This window comes from Crassostrea angulata, chromosome 3, assembly GCF_025612915.1.
Source record: "Crassostrea angulata isolate pt1a10 chromosome 3, ASM2561291v2, whole genome shotgun sequence".
Taxonomy (NCBI): domain Eukaryota; kingdom Metazoa; phylum Mollusca; class Bivalvia; order Ostreida; family Ostreidae; genus Magallana; species Magallana angulata.
In genome coordinates this window covers 7508683-7530355 of record NC_069113.1, presented here as the reverse complement: position 1 = coordinate 7530355, position 21673 = coordinate 7508683, and the positions used below count along the sequence as shown (strand labels likewise).

The following is a 21673-nucleotide window of genomic DNA, read 5'->3' as shown; positions in this document are numbered from 1 at the left end:
TCCAAAAGCAATGAAAAATAGAGGGGGGTTCAAAATATCGCGGCCATAAAATATTGAACCTGGGTTCTATATTTTATGGGGGGGTTCAATATATTGCAGCGATATTTTGAACCCGGGTTCAATATATCGCGGGGTTCAAAATATTATATGACACCGGCATTTCTATGTCCCCGCTCCGCGTTGCGGCGGGGGACAAAAAAAAATCTGCAGGTGATGATTTGATTCTAAATGAATTCATCAAAACAAGCAGTGACGTTCTATTACCAGTTTTAACAGAAGTATTTATATTATTCTGAATAATGGCAAATCTTGGAACTTATCAGTGATTACAACCTTGTACAAAAGTTGAGATTCTAATGACACAGATAACCACGGAAGATTAAGTGTTTTCATAGGTCTGCTACTACAACATTTAAATAACCATCTAGAAAATAATTTTTTGATATGTCAATATCAATTTGTATTCAGGTAGGATCACAGAGCCACATCTGATATTTTCACACTTAAAACTTATAATTGTGTAAAAAGAAAGACAACTTGTATGTAAGTTGTGTTGACTTTTGAAAAGAATTTGATACTGTATGGAGGTCTGCATTAATGCGTATAAAATGTATAAGGAAAAGTGGTGAAAACTTCGTAAACATCAATGTGATTTGTACTCTAACACAATGTATTAATGTAATAATAACAACATGTAGAGTGAACCAGTCAGAACCATTCGAGTAGGCAAATAAGTCCTACACCGTTTAATGTAAATGTTGATGACTTTATAGAATACTTAAACAGTTCAGATACTTTACAAGCATATTTAGATTCAATGCCTGTTGATCACATGTTTTTGCTGATTTCTCATTCTCCATCTAGGCTTCAACATTGAATGCTTTGGGAAAATATTGTACTGACTGGCAGTTACAAGTTAATATAGATAAAACCAATGGAGTGATTTTCTCCCGAAAAGAAAGATGTGGTTTTTATTATCAGCATATTATTGTACCTATAACACATCAATATAAATATTTAGGACTATTGTGAACATCAAAAGGAAAGTTTAAGTTTGCTTTTGAACAACTATCAGAACGATCTAAAAAGGCATACAAGGCACTTAATCAGGTCTACCTGTAAATAATAACCTTTCAATTCAAGTGTTACTGAAACTATACCATTCAATGATGATACCAATTACAACATATAAATCTGAAGTATTGATCAAATACTATTAATACGATATGAAATCCTCAGAGTGTTTTCCATTTGAAAAAATTCAAAATCATATTTTCAAAGATATTGTAGGTGTACATAGATATAGCAGTCAATGGTGAACTAGGTTCTTATCCACTTAACTATTTATGTTATAAAACATGTGTAAATACTATATAAGACTAAGAAATATGGAATCAAGTACCACATATAATAATTCACTTTTAGTATCAGCTTTCAAAGAACACAAAGAGTTACATTTCAAAAAGAGTTATACTTCATTGCAAGGTAGGATTTTTAATCGTCAACAAAAACTAAACTTCCCATAGGAATTTGAGGTTTAAGTTAAATAAAACGTTTGTTGATATAATCTTTAAACAATTGAACAAAATCTCATCTGCTAACTCAGTAAAACTTTATTTCGACAGTAAAATTTAAAATTCTACCGAGTATTAAGATTACTTAGAGTTCCTCTTGAAACAGCATGACAGATCCCAGCTAACAAGATTAGGAATAAGTGTACATTTATATATATGAAAACAGGTATATATTTTAAACCAATTGTTTCTAAGGAAAAATGTTTTTGCCGTGTTTGTAAAGTATAAGTCGAAAATGAAAAACATTTCTTACTTTACTGTGTATGAAAATCTGATTTCAATATTGCAATATTTAGAGTGATAAAATATACCGTGGCAGTGATCAAATTGAAGAAATTGTTAGTCCATGTGATTATAATACTAAACAACGTTCTGTGTCTTCTAAGATGAACGCTTAATGCGGAGAAAACAGTTCCTGGGGCTATAAGGGATTGTATAAAACTGTTTTGCATGCTATAGCCTTTATGTTATAATATTCTTTTGTCTGTCATTTCATTTCATTTTGACTAAGACAACATGGAAATGCCAATAAACTGAATTGAATTTAATAATAAAAACAGGGTTTTGGCATAATTATGCGATACGTATAACTTTCAAATACCCGTATCAGACTCAAGGACTGATACGAATTTTGCAGGGCTGATATTAATCTACAGGGCAAATACGGATCCGTATTGCACCCCACTTGAAACTTATCAGATTCTTTCCACTTCAGATATATGTAGAAATTTACGACAATGATCCCTACGTCAAAAACAACGTCAGAAGTGATCCACGTCTTCCTTTAACTTAGGCAGAGAACATGTGTCCGATATGTTATTACTATAAGTATATAATAAATAAAATAATGCATACCATTTATCATACTACACCCTATATCAGCCCTCAATGCTGATACATGGTGTAATATGAAAAAAAAGTAGCATTATTCTCTATATATACAATGGAACCAAACAGCTTACAAAACGTTTAAGGCCAAATATTGTAATTTTTGATAATTATAAAAAAGTGATTTTTATATAAAGTAAGATGGACTTTTCTTAATAACATGTAGCATTTGAACCGGAATAGTCTCACGATAAACGTCAAAAGTTCTTTTTGTTATTGCTGTTTGTTCCAAATACAGTCTTTTATCCATTTTCCTTCTAAATTTCTCTCGATTCATAAACTTCGTTAGCTTTTCAACCTTGGTATGTATTATATTGTTTTCTTACTTGTACAAGTGTATGAAAATGTATTCAAATGCGGTAGTTGATGTTTTCCTCTACGTGCATGCCTTGTAACGCCCAAAACAAGAGCATGAACAGTGCGAGCCCTGGTCTCTTATCTGCCAAACAAAGGTTGTTTCCGTGAAGCCAATGAAACAAACAACAGAGTTGTACGAGCATTGTTGTCACCATTAGTCTGGGTTATAAGAGTAGGTTGTTCTGTTGATGACCTGCACATTTTTATTACCTGCTGACAATATATCAACGGAAAGATTGGGTTTTTTTTCAAACGAAAGGTTGCAATTTCTACCTATTTGTTGCTGCAAAAGTATTAAATCAATTGCAAGGATTTATTTATTTTTACAAATTTGATGTTAGCTTCCTCTTCAGTTTCTACTTTGCTTATTTTGTATTTTCACATTAGATCGGGGATATCACTAGTGAGCAATGGCTCTCACAAATATCTTGTTATTTATTAAGTATATCATTTTTACCAATTGTTTTGATAACTATCTAATTATTAACAATGTTACGTTTATTTCATTTCGTACCATTATACAAACCCCACTTGCGTCGTTTGCGTCATTGAATTATATATTGGACTATACGTTGCAAACTTGTTATCACAAAGACACTTGAAAATGTAAACATAGCCACATCAGCCTCTTCAAATTATTTTGCTATTTAAATGAGCTGCGATAACTCTGATGGTATATTCCATGAAGCGATTAAGCTCATCAAAGTAAGTATACCACAAGAGCAATGAAGATTTCGAGGAAAGTAATTGTATTCACTAAGAAAAGAACATAACATGTTTCTGCCAAAAATATAAAGCCAGGATTATACACTGTAGGTAGTCATGGACACATATATCCATGTTATACATTTTCATTAATTAATTGTTAAACTCAATTAGCATCTTTACATATTTACAAGATGGACAGACATAATGTCATTGTAGGTGCCAACAAGAAACTCAGTGCTTGAAGAGATAGTAAACAACGAGTATAATGAAACATACCGACACAAACCTTAGAGTACTGGTTAGTCGTTATGATCTCTTATAAATCTACCGTTACGACATTCCAATCTAGACTTGAACAATAAATATCAATGCTGATTTTTGACAGTAAAGTTATGGTACAATGTTCTTAATCTTTTGAATAAAAATAGTTTGTGATTTAATAAACCGCAAATTCAGAGACAGGCACTGTTTAAAAAAACATAATTGAATGGTTTATTTTTTCATCATTAATTCACCAGACAACCTGATTACCATGTATAGAAAACTTGTTCAAAAAATTTAAATAAATTTATTGTCTATACTTTTCAAGTTAAAATATCCAACCAGCGGTATTGCTTTCGAAAAAAACACAAAATGCATAATATATGTTTACTAAATCCTCCCACATGAATGATGATGAAATGCTAGGTTAGTTTATGCTTTTTCTTATTAATTGATTTGATGTTATGTCTCTAATGCGTCATATAATTACATTGTTTTTTTTTAAAATAAAATTAACAATGAGCTAAATTAGGTACATGTAAGTTGTACTTTTCTATGTGTTCTTATATATGAAATCATAATTGTTAATGAGGCCCCAATTTGAAAATAAATTCTATTCTATGTAAGGTTTGGTTTGGTTTGGACTTTCAATGGGATAACACACTTGTCACCTTGAACCTTTGTTAATTGACATTTCAATACATGTACCTTATCGATAGCAAAAAAGCTTATTCAAATTACTGTGAAATAGGAATTGCTGAAAGAATTACCATTATTGGCTTGTTTTAAGTATCTGTATTTTACATTAAATACCAGGAAGCAGATATTATCTAGAAAGCACACGACAAGGATTATCAAAGAACAGACGCATTGTGAAAGGAAGTGACTTTTTAAACATGAAATAATCCTTTGTATTGCAGAACCTGTCTTATATTTAAATGACAGGTATAATTCACCGATACTTGATTAAAATGACAGTATTATTGGAGATATTATTGCAGTAATTTAAGATAGTTGTCATGTTGTAAATTTTGAATTTAGTTGTCATGTTATAAATTTTGTATTTACTGCCACTCGGTTTTGGAATTTACCGGGTGGCAGTAAATTCAAAATTTACAACATGATACAGTCAACAAAAAGAGGTGAAAACTTGAAGAAAAAAAAACTATACTTTCAATAGAAAAAGTTGGACATTTTTTATTAAAATAAAAAAAAAATTTGCGGTCACAAAATTGATGACATTTCTTCCTCAAATAGTATTCCGTCGGGTGTGCATGACGAAATTAACGTCACGGAAGCTCATTTGCAAGAGGTGAAGTAAATAAGGTAAGCATTTCAAAACATGTCTTTGGGACGTGACCCGCCATATCCAATGTTGGTTCTAAACATTGCCATTAGGAAAATTGACACCAGATAACAAAAGTGTTGCTAAAAATTTGTTTGTTAATGACGTATGAAAGTGGCAGCACCTCTGACCCCAAACTTCACAACAGCCGTGGACGAGGATGGAATTCGGCAATGAACGGCGGGAAAGTTGCTATCGATTTTCTCCGTTTAGATATTTGGAGCTTTATGGAGCATTTGACGACGTTTTGTCTTGTTAAACCGTTGGCTGGTGGAGGGAAGATTTTTTAATCTGATGTAAATCTTGGATAAACAGATTTGTGATATTGCTGAATCTACCCAGGAAGTTTTTCTTCCAACGAATCAAATACAACATGAAAAACAGTTTCCATTTGCAATTGTGAAGGATTGGCTGTTTTCGAGATAACCCTATCTACCCTATACTTCTATTTGTTTAAATATTTATAATCTTATTAAAACAATATACTCCAAAATGATAAATTTTAATTAGGTTTTTAACGTATTTTACAAACCATTACAAAAGGATGAGAATTAATATGATGAAGGCCTAAAATAGCCCCTAAAATGCACATTAACATTTAAATGTATTTCTTTGGGGTTTTTTGTATAAATGTACCAATAAAGTTTTCTCATTAATTTTATTATGACCCAGATGCCGACAATTTAGTTTGGCATCGTATAGTTAACATTTCCCTGCCGTTTTTGCATTTTTAGCATAAAACGGTTTGTTTGAAACAGTTTTTATTTAAGAAAATATTAAGCACATGCTTAAACAATCAGATATGTATATTTCCAAAACTAGTAAGTGACAAAATAATCATGCACGTAATGTAGTACAGTCCCACATTTAAAAAGATTTGCCAAAGATCATTCTCTACCATTTATTCTTACTTTTAACGCTGCAAGATAGTTTAAGATATAGCGATCTTTGTCAACTAAAATTGCAAACTATAATTATAATCGGACATAATTTATATACTCATTTGGTGTGGTTTTATTTTTATTGATTTATTTATATTTTATTTCGTTGCAATTTTCATAGTAGATTTTACCTTGAATCTTTTTTTGAGACGGTTAACTTCTAAACTAATTTGGCATTCCTCTTCGGGAATTCATTATCACGAAAAAGCCATTCATGTTATTTATCTGTATATTAGCTTTGAGAAATATTAAAACCATCACCTAAGTTTACAGTGTGTCAGCGATATGGGCGTTTACATTAAATTATAACAAAAATATATGATGAAGGAGAAACTATTATTTCATTGTTTCCCCTTAATATACATAATGTGGACATGACATAATTACTACGTGACTATAACTTGAAACCTGTGAAACTGTTGCACGTTCGCAGATTTCAAGAGATAAGGCAAGAAATAAAGCCCCACCTACGAACTAGATAGAATGAGGAAGTAGTCACAAGCAAGGGGAAAGTCTCTCAGTTGGTCCGTTAAAAAAATTGCTTTGTGGTCATTCATTTACTTGGAAAACCCCTTTCTGACTCAGTCCAAAACAGGAGATCTCCAGGACAAGACCAGCAAAAAGGATGTGTTTTTTGGTTTCGATTTTGGTGTAGGCGGTGTCACGCGATTATTATACAGAAAAATAAGTTACCTAATCATATGTACATAAAGCAGTGTCTTGTCTCTACATTTACACACTTATCTGCGTGGGTTCTTCTTGTACACTTACCACATGTTTTGCATGTTGCCGGTACTATATGAAACTTTGCTATACCAGTTTGCTTGCGAGTTAATAGTCTCTCACATTTTTTCAACACTATTCCATTCACTTACCATTTATATAGGATTTAAGGAGTAATTTGTTTAAGGTAATTGTGGCATTACATCTTCGTTTATGTGAAAATCATTTAAAACACTCACCGAGACTTGCAAATGTTGTAAAAGCAGAATAGTTGTCGCCAATTATACAATTCGTATTTCGGGAATTTTTCAAATACATTACCTAGTCACACTGTGTTATCTGGACAAAAAAAAAACATGATTTATTCTGCTGACACAAAAGCAAACAAGTCTGATTTTTAATAAATGTAATAATAAATTACGTATTTTTAAAAATAATCCACCATTAAACAATTTCTTATCACGGTAAAATTTTAAAGTGAAGAGGGAAAACGTCTTTTCTTTATTACAATTTAATCATTCAATAGCAAAGCAAATGCTCATTTGCGTATAAAGTAAAAACGGTACATAATATTCAACGAAAAGTTAATTATTTCTCGTTACCTCTATATATCGCTATGTCAAATTATAATTTGTTTTAAACATGGAAAGACAAAAACGAAAAAAAAATTATGTCTACTTAAATAAATTCAAATAACGATAGACTTATATAATTTGATATGAATACTGCATTTAAAATATTAAAATATTCATTTTTTTTTCTTTCAATGTATTGTTTATACATTTTAGGTTTTCTAAATGTCAAAGGTTTCGCTTTAAAAGTATGCACTTTTACATGTTCAACTTAAGTAATTGGTTCATAAACTGAACATTAGCCAATTGTTTTCAGACATTTCTCCTTTAAGTTACAGAACACAAAGCCCGTACCAGGTTCCGTAAGAATTAGGAGCCGACAGTTTCAGAGTTTCGCTATTATTTTCGAGTAAATGGACGAGATTGATCAAACAGTGGCCAAAACATCTTCTGTTATAACAACCGCCTGAAATTCCATCGGTGCAAAAGGGAGGTAAAGATAAGAGGGATAGGGAGGGGATTGAAGGGGGAACTTATCGGGACAAGGGCGTCACGATCGCGTGCTACCCATCGGCTTTGGGAAAATTGTTATACCTGGAATCCACGAAAAAGATGCACATATACTTCTTTCAGATAAGAGACGGTGGCATTATCTTAATTAATTGACGTGTTTTGCCCCGAGGCGTGCGATTGTATTCAAATAGAGCTACCTTGTCGCAGTTGAAGTCATATCCCATGTTGGCAGGCGAGAGAGAGGGTCGGTGAGAGCAATACGTGAACAGAATTTACTACAGTACATCACCGATCCTATTTGCTCGAGAAAAAAAATCTAAAGACTTGTTAAAAATGACTTTCACCAGAATTTCAGTTTTTATTTTGGTCCTTCTGCCAAGTGTTGTTACCAGTGTATCCAGCCGATGTCAACAAGGCCGGAACTGTGAGTTACCAGGATGTTACTGTAGTACTTTTAAACATGAAATGGACAAGGCAAAAATACCGCAGATTGTGTATTTTGGATTTGACGATGCTTTAACAACGGTTCTTCCAGCTTATTATGATCGTCTTTTTAACCATACTTCAAAACGAAACCCGAACGGATGCCCAATTGGAATGACTTTGTATGTTTCCCACAAATATACACAGTACCAATTAGTAAATCGGTATTACAAAGAAGGACATGAAATTGCCGTACATAGTGTTACTCATTCGCATATTAAGACGCGAGAAGATCTCCAGCGAGAAGCAGATAAACAGAAGAAAAATATTGCCAAGTTTGCTAAAATTCCGCTTGAGGATATTATCGGCTGGCGAAGCCCCTTCCTAGAAACGGCTGGTGACGATCAAGCTGATGTTTTAAAGGGGCTGGGATATAAGTACGACATTTCTTTAACTTTCAAAAAATCTAAATTGAGTGGACAAGTACCATTTCCTTTCACTTTAGACTATGGATGGACATTTTACTGTCAAATAAAACCATGTCCTACAAAGCCACACAGCGGATTTTGGGAGTTTCCTGTCAACGCCTTGATGGACTTCAAGGATCAGTATCCTTGCGGGTATGTTGATGGTTGCTACAATGTTCCCAAGACTGAAGATGAAGCCTATCGATATCTATATCAAAATTTTAAAAGCGCCTATGAAGGTAACCGGGCCCCTTTCGGACTTCATATGCACGCAGGATGGTTTTATACTAAGTATCAATTAGATGCTATGGATAGATTTATAAACGAATTACTTAAATATGACGATGTTTACATTGTTCCTGTAAGACAGGCTTTAGAATGGATGGAAAACCCAACTCCGATCAATGAATTGGATAAATTAAGTACATGGACATGTCTAAATCCACAACAACTCCCTTCCTCTCAGCACTTGCAGCAACAACAAAGACCAAACATGATAGTCCAACAGCCTCCAACACCGAAACCAACCAGTACATCAACAACAACAACTACAACAACCACCACTACTACTACTACTACTACACCGAGGCCCCCACCAACTACAGTACGAATTCCGGTCCCTGACCCTCCAAGAACTACCAGAAAGCCTGCTTGGATTCCGCCACCACAGAGACCACCAGTTCCGAGCAAGAACTTCTGGTCATGGGTTCAACCATCTAAAAAGGTGAATCCGACAACGACCTCAACAACTGCCCCAACAACAACAAGGGCTCCAACAACAACAACAACAATGGCCCCAACATCAACCACAACCTTGGCTCCCACAAGAAGACCTACCACCAAGCTTCCGATGAAACAAAATGAGCCATTTGTATTAACGTCAAATTCGCTGAACGCACAATACTTAAACGAAAAATTTGCCCATAACCATGACATGGTTGAAGCATTGCAAGCTTTTACAACCACACCCCGAGCAGCAGCCCAAGGATTTGTTGAAATCACTCCTCGCCCATTGGTTGCCAACAAAATCCCACCACCATTGCCACAACTTACAAACAGGGGTTGCATACAGGGTACAAACTGCGAGTTGCCTAATTGTTTCTGCAAAGGGAAAACGACACCAGAAAATATGGAGTGGAATGACACTCCACAATTCATTTATCTTACCATTGATGGACCTGTAAATGACCGAATTTATCAAAAGTACACCCAGGTTATTGGAAACTCAAGAAAAAATCCTAACAGGTGCCCGGTAGCATCTACGTTCTTTATTTCCCAAACAGGATCATCGAATCAATTGATTAAGAGTTTATACAACAACCACAACGAAATAGCACTGAAAGGCTACAGTGGAATACCAACTTCAAATGTTTCTATGTTTGAGGAAGGCATGATTGCTCAGATCAAAGTATTGCAAAACATGGGAATCGATATAATCCAAGGCTGGAGAAGTCCGCAGATGAAACCACTAGGAGATGAGCAATTCAAAATTCTGGAAACATTTAAGTACGTCTATGACGCCAGTTTAACTACCTCGCAGGAAGCGGGGCCTCGCTATTGGCCGTACACAATGGATTTCAACGACGGAAAGAACTGTGTCATTGAAAAGTGTCCGAGAAATTCATACAAAGGATTATGGGAAGTACCAATGTCCCCTATTTTAGACTATCTTGGTCTTTTCCCCTGTAATTTTGCCGACGGATGCACTAATTCACCAGCAACGGCAAATGACACTTTTAACTTTTTATGGAAAGAGTTCACACAGCATTACACAACGAACAAGGCACCTCTTGGCTTACATTTCCGGCAAATATGGTTTACACATCCTTTCTTTGAGGATAACCTTCGAGGACTTCAAAGGTTTATGGACAAAGTTGGTGAATATAGAGATGTTTACTTTGTGACCATCAGGAATATGATAGAATGGATGTCACATCCAACTACCGTTAACCAGCTGAATAAGGGGTATTTGTGGCAATGTTAAGGGGAGTCTATTTTCTACAAATTCCCTCCTTTATATTTCAAAGAATGCAAAAACCTGTCTCAAAATTTTTTTTCTAATTTTTTTCATCATTTTTCCCTCTTAAAAAACATGCTGAAAAATATATGCAATGTGGTGAAAATGAAGCCTTTTTAAAGCTCGGGACTGCCATTGCCTATAAATAATGTAGTGCGTGAGAAAACCTCAAGTTTTGACAGATCATGTTTCCAATACTTTTATGACAAACCAATGACAGTAGCATATCTATGATCAATCAAACATCACCTCTGTATATGCATATTACGCTTAATAATTTTAAAAAAGGGCATATTGACGATGATATTGAACAGAGATAAATTATTTGTTTGCAGTTATTTTATTTGGCTATTATTAATTATGTCTGTTATTTGTTCATATTCAATTTTCCGGTAAAAGTCCATTCGCTCGAAAAGGTTGCTTCATAATTTTATTTTAAGAGAGGTGTCAGTTAATTTGAACATTTTAATCAATAATGCATACATTGTTCAACAGTTTCAGATTTATCTGTATGTAGTATACAAACTATTATAGAACATTTATTTTTACTTTTTGGGGAAACAAATACCAATTATTTGATAATAAACGTTTTGTTTCCATTTGCATTCACATAATGTTATAAGAATCTCAGCTGTATCTGAAATCCATCTACTTGTGTTCTCCTGTGATATGACACCCTTGTTTTTAGTCCTGCTTATTGCTAATTTAGGGTGGTATGGGTCAACTTCATGTTGTGACATATTATTTATCGATATAAACAATAAAATCAAGTATAAGTTTATAAATAGTTTCTCAAAATTGTCATAAGACAGCATACTGCAGTTGGTTAGAGGGATCACTACAAAACTGTAAGTCTCGAGTTCGAATCCCGCTGGGGGTTTTAAATTTTTTACCTTTTCAAATTTTTTTAAAACGTATTTAAAATTCAAAACCGGTGACAGTTTATCAATTATATTATTGTTTGATCATAAACATTAATATCGACAGATGTCCCATACCACCTTAACGCGAATAATAAAAGTAAAACATTGAACAATTATTTAAAACTTTTTAAAGTTATGACTTAATTACTGGTATCCGGATTAATAAGAAGAATGTTTTGCTTAGCATATATTTGATCTTTGTCATGAAATGATACAAATTATGATAACCAGTTATAAATATTTGATTGATTTTAAATCACAATAATTTAAGTATGATTTCTGCATCAGAATTTTATTCAAATTAGCTGTTTATCAGCAATTTTCACTAATTTTCATTCCTTTTTTGGAATTTTCTTTGTTTTCGCTAGCGATTCGTCTTTGTTTGTCTGTGTTTGATGCTTCATGAATTATTTATTAAAGGATCTGAAAAAAATAGAATGATGTTTTCCATTTCTCCAGTAGGAAATAATTTTATTTTGAGTTCACTTGGTAGTATTTTAAAGCCGAGATGAAATAACACTCTATATGTTTCTCCATATGTTGTCAAAGATGCGTCTCCCATCCAAATTATGATTTGTCCTTTAAGCTATTACCAATATGTATGTGTATGAGTTCTCAAAAACTCTGGACACACGTAACGGGAATTAGAACCGTTAGAACCGACAAAAATGGTCGACCACAAGAGATTGCGTCAAGTGTTTTGCATGTTTTCTTGTGCATGAAAGTAACGGCTACATACATGTAAGAAAGCATGCAAATTACACAATGCAATGACGAAAGACGGAGCTTCAGATGAACAATTGTCGTAATCTCTAATCATCCAACGGCATTAAGTAAACTGTTGATGATATTCAATGTGGAATTTTTGTGTTTTTGAAACATCATGAATTTTCCATTCTAATCATATCAATTTTAACCTCTCATTTACACATGCTCCTCTTGAATCTAATGGATTCTCAAGGTTTCAGAATAGATCACTTATATAACAAAAATAAAGTTTTAATCGTCGAAATTGATTTAGATTTAGATTGATATATCATTCTCTCTTACTTATGAATGCACATAACAAAGTCAAACCGATTAATCAATCCGCTAAATTTGAATATCTTTGATCGATGACAGCTACATTTTATATAACAAGACATCAGTGTTAGAAATGACTGAAGATGTTTTACCACTCCAATCAATTTTGTGTTATACCAACCGTTTATACCCCTTTCATGTAAACGTAAAATTAAAAAAAATTAATTCACTTCATTGTTAAAGTCCGTATTATTTTAATTATACAAGTAATTGAAAAAAGAGAAATATGTGCATGCAGCCACACAATGATGTGACACTAAATAGATGTTCCACTTTGGTTTTAAAGCGTTGCGTTCGAGCCCAACTAACAGAATGTGTTGGAATAAAAACATTAAGTCAGAGATATATGACAGTTGCTTATACAGGTGAGGTCAAAGGTGACCAACAAAACAATCTGACCAAATGTTTTATTTTACATCATTATTGCAAAAAACATGATATTTTTTACGTACACTAAAATATCTCATAGCTATTTTCTAGAGCGGTACACTTACCAAGGCCTTAATTATTTATGAATGCCATGTATTTGTCAATAATATGTAAAGTGAGAGGCACGCTGTTGAAATATAAATGGCCACCTAGGTAAAAAAAAAACAACTTGGTTCCTAATAATGGGCGCCCCCCTCCCAATTCAAACGTGTTAATGTCTTATTTCGATCTTTGATACAAGCAAACTTACATGTAGTATTAACTGCCCCAGAAAATAGAAGTTTCTACATAAATCAAAATCAAATGATTAATAAGTTCTTTGCTAGACATAGAAATTTCCTTCCATTTTTGATCGTGTCAGCATTATAGATATTTTGGTGGCACGGGACTATTGACATGCCGAGAACTAGCTGCAGTTCTATGGATCCTAGGCAAAATTCGGGTTGACAGATAACCCACACAATGAGCTACAGAACTGCGATCTGTGCTAATTTATACAGCAAACATGTCTCTTACATCGTTTTTATATTTTTTTACAAAGAGCATAAATCTGAGGGTTCCTCTTATTTCAAACAGTTTATTTACCTCGCTGCAATAATAATAATGATTAATTTTATAGTAAATAATCAATAACTATTTTAGAGTTATGCCTGCAACACATTAAGTAACCATATATTCTTTATTTATAACCTATGTCAACAATCTGACCGACATTCAGATGCCTTCAGTTAAATACATATTATGCAATAATAATGAAAAAACCCATGCATGATTGATTTGTGGCTTTATTAGGTAGATATTTTATTTTTAGCCGACCATCCTTTTATATTTTTACTCAGATAATGCAATCCATTAGTAACTACTAGATGATAAAATGTACAATTAAATGAAACATAACTATGAATGAGAATAGCGTTCAAAGGGATAAAAAAAAATAATTAACAGAAATTAAAGAAAAATGCATGCATTCTTAATCCACATAAAGAGCACGCTTATTAGATATAACCGATAAAATGAACACCTAACGTGTGTTATTTAAACAAGGCCTCAACATTGTAAATGATTTACTTATTCACCATGTTACTAAACAAAACCGCTGTATGCGTACATGTCTGTATTCAGACTGCTCGTAAACTCCTCATAAAGGGTCACTGTATGTCATTTATTATGGAAATAAAGCTACAGCAATAAGAGACATTTATGTGGTGATAATGACAGTTTTCACAATGACCTATGGCAAATTAGGATAAAAATCGTTTTGAGACAATGTAAAGGAGTAATTAGTAAAGAACTTGGGCATAGTGAATATCTTTGTCTAACACCAGAGGGTCCGGTAAAACCTGTATTTCTACGTGTACGTATATCCGTTACTCGTATATTTCCTGTTCGCAAACAGCTTATCTGTTTGGGTTTTCATTACTTGTACGTCGTATTGCCAATTCGCAAGTTAACATTGAATGTAGCGTAGGTTTTCCTGCACGTAGCCTTACTTCACACCAAACGCTTCAAAGTAACGTCACATGAAATGAACTGGTTTTGCTTTGAAATCGTGTCTAATTTAACGCTACTGTTTAAAGCTGTATATATAACAGTTCTATTTAGATTTTGTTGACAAATTACTTAGCTTCTAAATTTAAGACTAATCGTGTTTTGGCTTTTTTTTTCTAATGTTGAACATAATTCATAATATAAAAAATCATTGAGTTATTGCCAGTGAAGTCAGAGACCGAGCAAGCGGAACAACTGCGCATGCTCTGCGATAATGCGCAGCGATGTTGATTTTTTATGTGGTTTGTGGCTTTACATTTTACACAGAGATTAGCAATGCTGAATATGATTTATTATAAACACACTGGTATAACATGTTACTTTAAAACTAAATCAAAACTCTGAACTATGCCTGGAAATAAATTAAATTCGACGACACAATTAAATTCATTTAGAGTTTTCACGCATCTCAACATAGTATGATTAGGGGGCTTTTCTGCTTAAATTCAACAAAAATATTATGCAAGTTTCAATTTGATAGAGTTGTATACCATTTGATAAATAAACGTTCTCTTGGGAATGCTTATATATTATATAAATGGAAAAATTTAATTGACAAAAACAAATATTATGTACGTCTCAATTTGATAGAGTTGTATATCATTTGATGAATAAACGTATTGCACAGAAATGGCATTTTTGTAAATAGTTTAAATTCTACTAGCATTTACTTGTAATATTTTGTATATATTACCACTTTAATAAATGTAATGTGACTTGCCTTAAAAAGGAATTATGGACAACGCAAAATTAAAAAAAAAGAAAGACATTTTTTTTTTATATTTATGAATTACTTAACTAGATACTAGTATTTCGCATGTCAATAACATTCAATAAATTGATTTTAAATGCAAGTAAAAATATCTATATATAATACGCCTGATGTAAAGACATCCCTTTATAATTAACTACAATTTATTAACAACAAAGTGATACTCCTGTATGCATATCTGTACACAGTTCGGAACTAGAACTCAGACACATGTATGCTAGTCAGTATAGAGATAATACCTGAAAGGCCGCTTAACGTGTCTATCTCCTACACCTTCAGGAATTCACCTCTGTAGTTTGGCTCGCTGTCATATTGATCAACTTTAAATCCGGTAAATAAAATCGACGCTCAATTACCACTTAAAAGGCAAACGTATTCTTAATTCATTATCTCTTAATACGGAATGGGGGAGAGGAAATCAAACGGGCCTTTATTGACTGAGAATTAACTAATTACAGGTAGCATCCTATTAAGAAACCCACTATCTCATAGACAGGTGTAACTTGTATTCTTTAGGAGGAAAGGACGCATTAAATGGCAAGTGCTGATTAACAGATACACTGTCGTTAGGGAATGTTTGACAGTTTTGAAGTTTATTTTAACACAATGAACTGTTTTTAGATTTTTTATAGATTGGTTTGCGTTCAATTCAAATAGAAATGTAAAATGATTCGTAAGATTATCAATCAAATAATTTATAAATCAGTCGTTGTCAGGCTTGGCTTTTTCATGTACAAATGCAGTTGTTAGAAGTTAAAAATGGAAAGCTGGAATAATGAAAGTGGGTTTATAGATTTTATTGCATATTCTTACAATAAAACATTCTATTTTTATATGAGGAAAGAAAAGCTATATTAAAGAAAGAGTGTTTATAATTTGGTACTTTTGAGTAAACAATTCTGATTAAAAACCTGAAATATATCAGATTTATTGGACAGTTAATTATATTTTTTTCTACTTGTATGTAATTAATATTAATCGTTAAGTCAAAACTTTTCAAAATGATCAGCGATACTTTTATAATAATAATAAATAATAGATTATTTCCCAAAATATATCTCATCCCGTGATAGCTCAGTTGGTAGAGCGGAGGACTGTAGTTTGCAATATTGATATCCTTAGGTCGGTGGTTCAAATCCGCCTCGCGGGATAAATTTTTTTTTACCGTTTGCTTAATATCACTGGGGCCCCCTTTTACTCTTTATCAAATCGTTCTTATTCCTATATATGAGTATGAAATAAGAATAAGATATACATTTGATTTCTTTTCAAGTTGTAAATGTTATCGGTATCGATGTAATGTTGAGTTGCTGTTTATGTCATTAAAACACATGTATAACTTTTTTTATCTCCCTAACAGACCAAATCAAAGTACTGGAAGTACTGTTAGACGGTGGCGTCGTTTGAATGTGACATATACCATGTATGATAATTATTGTCGTCGAAAACCCGCGGCTGGTATCGCATACATGTACTAATTCTTAACGCTTCCATGCACAACTGGTCGTGAGTGTCCTACATGGATAATTATGTGGAAATCGTAGTTTTAATCTCAATCCACACTTTACAAAAGCTATCTCTTGGCCTTTATTTTTTTTGGGGGAAATCCATATATACTTTGTAGTATAGAAGTTTGTATTTATATGTTTGTAACTATATCATTTGACATTAAAATACGTTTTCGGTGTGTATTTTCTTTGCCCCAGAATGCCTCATTCAATGTGTAGGTTGCCACCACACAGTGAATGAATAAATAAAATTCAAAGCGATTTCAACACTGTACGCCGAAATATTTGATTGTATAAAGAAGGGAAATTCGGTTTTTTTCCATTTTGACCTTTGGGGAACAACTATTGAAAAGTGTGGATTGGACTATTGAGCTTAAAAGATATAGATTTCTCAAAGTAACGAGAACAAATAAAGCTTTAGTATGATAAAATACTTATCATTTTTTACAAACTATTTGGGCATACATGTAGTATGTTTCTTGTCCCTTTCGAAAGCATTTTCCCTCAATTTCTTCACGGGGAAAAAGTTGCAGTCTCCTTGGCCAACACACTTTCTTTTGTCCTCATAGCCAGTTAATACATATAGGTGTATAGAAAACGGAATTAGTTTACAAGAACCTGTTTGATAAAACTGGAAAATGCTTTTGGAATGCACGTCATCATGAAACCGCAGAGTCAAACAATATTTTATTTTCGACTTCGAGTGGTTTATTTCCATTTGCTCACAACGAACATGAATGAAAATTTGAAGAAAAAAAATCATTAATCAACGTTTTAAAGTATATTTGTTCTATTGTATTTAGATGTAGATTTATTCAAATCATTTGAATGAATTCAGGAAAGTCACATGTATATTTTCTCGCTTTTCAGTACACTTTAAAACGCATAATTTACATACATAGGTAAAACCGCATACCTAACAGAGTTATCGTTCCTTATCCGCTAGGGTTCCCGTGAGAAATACTCTTCCGGCCAGGACGATAGCAATAAACCGTGGCTATTTATAGCCACCGTCTAAAAAGGTCAATATTTGATATGAAATATTATCAAAGTTGGTGTAGGAAGTATAGTAAAATAAGTATTTTTTCAAAATTATTCACCAAATTAAGGCAATATTTGATAAATTGAAATAAAAATACGTAATTTAGTATAGAGTAAGACAGTACAAATTATGAAATATTTTAAGATGGCTGTAAAAATTTTCTTATGCATAAGAGGTCTATTTTTAACGTATTAGTGGCAAAATTTATAGAAACAAAAAAAATATTGATTTAAGCGCCACGTCGGAATAATGTTCGATTTTTAAAAACAAAACTGATGTGCATAATTGATTAGGTGTCATGGACGAGACGGAAATATTGGGATAATGTGATTTTAATTTTTTTTCTGCTCGTTCAGCATTGAAACGTATACCACAAACATGCATGTTATTGACACAGGAGCTGGAAATTAATTGACAGGTCACGACCACAATGAAATATCTCTATAAATTTCATAAAGGTACAAAAATCAATTTATATGTTTGAGACACATTTTTTGTATTGTTTTTGTACTCTTTAAACTTGATATGTTAGTTAAAAACGAACAGATATACAGACGTAGCTTCAGGGAGAGAGGAGTAATTTCTCCCTTCGTTTTTTTTTCATTAAAGGATTTATAAAACATCTTTTTATTCATAAAAACCCCCAATGAAGGCAGACGTAAAGTTTTAGACACATACGCACAAATTTATGGTGTTGGGCGTCCTCGCGAGACTATTTCTTTCTAAAGGATGGGAAAAATATACGGATGTTTTATGATGACACACACTGTAAATAACAGCCGTGACGGATCGGGCTGAGAGTCTTTGTCTTATGTCATTTCCACTGGGCGTAATTAAGTTTTAAAAATAGAAAACAAAAACACAGCAAAACGTCTTTGTTAGTGGATGTATCTTATTACGAGGATCACGACATTTTAGACTTCTTCTGTCTTGGGGAAAAAAAATTCAAAAGATGACTTGAAATTTATCAGCCGATCAGTTTCATATTTATGAAAAAAGAAAAGACAATTGAGAACATTATTTGTAGATATATGTATTGCTTTATCATATAATGACTTTGGCATTATATAAAACTAACCCCTAGATATTTCTGTTCAGAAAAAAATGATTCCCGTTCATACTAATCTAAAAATGTTCCTTCGTATTGATAATGTGTTTTTAGGAGTCATCTCATCGTTGTGTTTTTAGGAGTCATCTCATCGTTGTTGTAACCATAACTCTTTTCATATCTAAAATAAAAAACAATTCGAATGCAAGGGCTTGGTCCTCATAAGTGTGTATGTTACATGTACATGCATAATTCATTATTATTTCTGATACCACCGTCAATAAAAAATAAAAATATGATCAAAGTACATTTGACCTTTTTAGAGTAAGTTTGATAAATGATGCCTCTTTCATATTTTATGGACAACATAATTCATAAAATGCTAATCAGCTCTATGGGTAAGTTTCGATAAAACCGTTGACCTGCAAATAATCAGAGCTGTTTGTGTAATTTTAATAATTACTGTACATTGATTTTACTGAAGCATTAAACACTTTCATAATATATTAATTTTTTTATAATTAAGCTATTTACATTTGGGCGGGATATTGACAATCCGTCTAAATCACTTGCCTGGAGACTGGTACGTTTGTAGCTTTATTTCCGTGTCTGAATCTGAAAGATAAACTGTCAAATATCTAAATGGTTTAATTTTCAATTTCCGTCGGTAATGATTTATTCTCCGAGAAAAAGACTAAGAGAAGAGGAGTTATTAAACGGCCATTATATGTTTTGAATCTTAACGTTGTAAGCTTTACATACATGCAAAGTAAAACATTGAAGACAAGAAAAACCATACAAAGAATATATCTCACAATAATAATTTTCTATGGGTTTTTCCCATACCATGGCAAAGTGAATGCAAGGAACGTGCACTTCATCCCCGTGAGAGAAATCCGTTTTTCAATATATTGTCAGTTAAACGGACCGAGAAAAACAAGAAATCATTTCACGAATTATTTTGTAAAACATGTCACACAAACACATCTAAAACCTCTGATAGCCTGCATGGTGATATATTTGACCAAAGGGCAAGGTCATTACACAGTGTCATTTCATGTACTGAATACTCTAAAGCAGAGAAAGTACATTTGCATCATTATACATAACACAGGCAAAAATATCGTAATTCGTAATGTGTGCATGCCATGTTCAGCTCACAAATCACCATTAGTGTTAATCTCAGGTCATTGAATTAAATATGACTGCTGACTATCGTTGTAAGCACGCCGTGCGATAATCCGACGACTTGCTGACGTTACAATGATGTATACTGAAATAAAACGTGCAAGACATACTTGTATGCACTGACCTGAATAGGTAATTCTGACTGCATATCTCGCAGGCTTCAGGTAATGCCTCCGAGTGCTGCAGATTTACATGTACAAACATGTACAATTACATTTTGACAATGTATGGCTGTTAGCCCGAAAATCAATTATTTTGTTTTAGTTATTATATTAAAACCAATAACGTTGAAAATCATATTTTAAATTGATTTCTACAAATGAAAGACGCACAAAGTTTGGGTGGTATTTCTAAGAGTGTAGGTGTTTTACTCGAGTAATCAAATAGAAAAAAATATAAACAATCAAAATTTAACATTATTTAAGATACGTAGTATTCTCTGTAGAAAATTATACATAATTATTTGAAATAATCTGAAAAAGATTTTATATTAATGAAGGATATATAACAATTATATAGATAAACACAGATATTATTTATTGCCTCAACTTTACCAAGTCCTTGACAAATGATAATTTTTTTTGGCGCTCTCTCTCTCTCTCTCTCTAGATCCTCAGGCGCATAAATTATATAAGTATAGAGAATATATATATATAAAACATCAGTTATTTGTTATCCCGTGATAGCTCAGTTGGTAGAGCGGAGGACTGTAGTATGCATTATTGATATCCTTAGGTCGGTGGTTCAAATCCGCCTCGCGGGATTTATTTTTTAATTCTATATAATGATATAAATATCATTCTATTATCTAGCTTGGATGGGCATTTTTTAAATTTTTGGCGCATTTACTATGATTTTTAAAAACCCAGTTATAATGAATTTGGTTAATATGTTTTGACCCTGTCCTTCAATGAATAAAAATGAATCGAATGTGCGGGGCCAAATACAATAGAGGATATGTAAATAGAAAGGTTAAACAGATCAGACAATACTCGTTTACATATCACGTGACACTAGTTATCACCAAAATCTCCCTAGTTGAGGGAAATATTAGCGATCAGAAATAGCCGTTGAAAATAAAACTTACAAATAATATATTTGCATAAATAAAAGATAATGCAATACAGTCTCATCGAACACGCTTAACAAAATGTTTGTCACGCGACACGCATGGTTCACATTAGTGCTTAACAGAGTTCACCCCAGGTATACAATATCAGCATATATTTGGAAACGCCATCTTGACTTTGGTATCTTTTTAAAAGTTACATAAAACACAGTCAGGTGCATTTTTCTCCTCTCACATTTAGATAGATTTTGATTATTTAATATGGCCAAGTGCA

The 21673-nt window shown here is 32.9% G+C and overlaps 1 protein-coding gene and 2 non-coding genes across 3 annotated transcripts; all 3 read left to right on the top strand.

The window, feature by feature from the left end:
- The first annotated feature begins 8092 nt into the window (after window positions 1-8092).
- Window positions 8093-10823, top strand: LOC128177997 (uncharacterized). Its single transcript, XM_052844946.1, has one exon. The coding sequence runs from the start codon at window positions 8216-8218 to the stop codon at window positions 10754-10756; it is 2541 nt and encodes an 846-aa protein (XP_052700906.1). The 5' UTR covers window positions 8093-8215; the 3' UTR covers window positions 10757-10823.
- Window positions 10824-16607: 5784 nt separating this feature from the next.
- Window positions 16608-16694, top strand: Trnay-gua (transfer RNA tyrosine (anticodon GUA)). Its single transcript is given in 2 exon segments — window positions 16608-16644; window positions 16659-16694. It is a non-coding gene; the product is annotated as a tRNA-Tyr (tRNA).
- A 4312-nt stretch (window positions 16695-21006) lies between these two features.
- Window positions 21007-21093, top strand: Trnay-gua (transfer RNA tyrosine (anticodon GUA)). Its single transcript is given in 2 exon segments — window positions 21007-21043; window positions 21058-21093. It is a non-coding gene; the product is annotated as a tRNA-Tyr (tRNA).
- The last annotated feature ends 580 nt before the right edge of the window (window positions 21094-21673 follow it).